This window comes from Cyprinodon variegatus, unplaced genomic scaffold (genome assembly GCF_000732505.1).
Source record: "Cyprinodon variegatus isolate N-32 unplaced genomic scaffold, C_variegatus-1.0 Scaffold744, whole genome shotgun sequence".
Taxonomy (NCBI): domain Eukaryota; kingdom Metazoa; phylum Chordata; class Actinopteri; order Cyprinodontiformes; family Cyprinodontidae; genus Cyprinodon; species Cyprinodon variegatus.
The window spans coordinates 82,026-83,812 of record NW_015151197.1 but is presented as its reverse complement, the minus strand read 5'-3'; the positions used below and the strand labels follow the sequence as shown (position 1 = coordinate 83,812).

The 1,787-nt window shown below is 37.5% G+C and overlaps 1 protein-coding gene across 1 annotated transcript in view; it reads left to right on the top strand.

Moving 5' to 3' along the window:
- The window catches only part of LOC107098064 (selenoprotein O-like), a 14,042-nt gene that overhangs the window by 9,537 nt on the left and 2,718 nt on the right, over positions 1 to 1,787 (top strand). The window contains exons 3-4 of the mRNA XM_015395502.1: positions 9 to 82; positions 1,583 to 1,739. Of these exons, the coding sequence (XP_015250988.1) occupies positions 9 to 82; positions 1,583 to 1,739 (231 nt within the window). The remainder of the gene's footprint in view (positions 1 to 8; positions 83 to 1,582; positions 1,740 to 1,787) is intronic.

The window sequence follows — 1,787 nt, the reverse complement described above, 5'->3', positions numbered from 1 at the left end:
TAAAAGAGCTCCTTGAGACGGATCAAGATGAGCTGAGAGAAAAACAGCGGGACGACTGGAGCCGCTGGATCTGCAGGTACAGGTGAGGAAAAAAACGACCATAGGAATTCTTGATAGGAGGTAAATAATTTCATAAGCTGGAAGATCAGAAATATATAAAAAGTTTTTATTAAAATTCCTTTTCATTTTACTGGCTCAGCTTTTTTCATCTGAAACACAGATGTTGGTGTCAAATAAGTTTACTGTTTACATCCGCACCCTTTTCTGTTTAAAATATCACCTGATAGCTTACATCGGGTTAAGAAATTTTGTTTTGGTTCCCTGTTCTTCTTTTAAATCCAGGGGAACTTCTTGGGGCGAATTTTCTGTAAGTTGTACCCAGTCAGATATAGGAACGTCCAGATTTGACAGCTAAAAAGCTAATATTGGATTATATCAGCTTGTGTATGGTTGTTTACGTAACCCATAACCCATTGGTTAATAAAACATACCAATTGTTGTTTTCTAATTTTCTCTGTTCCACCATACAAAATAAGCAATGCAAGTATGTAGGATTTGTGCTGATATCCTACGGTTCAATATCTGTATCGTATTGGAAATGTGTGTATATGTATATATATATATGTATATATGTGTGTGTGTGTGTGTGTTACTGTTCTGGTTCTGTTATGTTTTCTTTTGAGTATTTAGTTTTACTTTGCTCCATGTTTTCTAGTTTTAGTGGTTTTATTCTTATTTTGTTGTGTTCTCTGGTTATTTTACAGTTTTGAGGTTTTTATTTGTTGCCCTCTGCTGCCCTCTTGTGTTCTCCTTTTTCCCTAGCTCCTTTCCTGTCTGCTGTGTTCACACCTGCTCCCAATCTGCTCATTAGTCCTCTCTTTGTTTCAGCCTCCCATAAATACACTCATTATGCAGTTCCTCAGTGCTAGTTCCTCGTCTAACTTCCTCCAACTCCGTCTCACTGAGTCTTCCTCTTCACGATAGTTTCTCCCAGATGTAAGATTTATGACACTTTTTTTTTTGTTAAAAAAAGCACAAAATCTAGACTCTGTTTAGACTGGAGCAGTTGCGTCAATTCAGCAGCAAATAAATTAACTATTTATCCTATCTGAAATAGCTGCAGAACTAATATAGATATCACAATATCACGATATACATAGCACGATATATCGAGATAATATCGGTATTGCTTTGATAAGTGCAACTGGGCTGATGTTAATAACCAATGTCTATTTTTTTCCTTGTAGCTGTTGTTTTTGTTTCAGAAGGGTGAAGGGATTGTTTACATGGTATTTGTTTGGTCATGGGACTGATTGTGATGCTGCTCAGGATTGTGGGTGTTTCACTGAAGCAGAGAAGTGATGTCAGCACTGTGGTTGACCTCTCACAGTATAAAAAAGAGAGGAAAACATATGATCTATGATATCGGTAAATAGTGGTTATTATAACGGCAGATTTTTATATCCATGCAGAAGAAAGAAATTAAACATAATGGCTACATGTTGAATACATACCTCCGCTTTTGGCATCATGTTACTAAAACTTAACTGAATTGTCCTTTTATTTGCTCCTGGTACAACAGGAGGCGTTTAGCCCGAGAGTCTGACTGCACAAGTGACAAGCACCTTGTTAAACAAGAAAGGCTCAGAGTGATGAGCAGCAGCAATCCTCGGGTGGTGCTTCGCAACTATATTGCACAGAACGCCATTCAAGCTGCAGAAAAAGGAGACTTCTCTGAGGTAAGACCAATGCAAGAGGAAAAAAAATCAAACAAGATAAGCAGAACT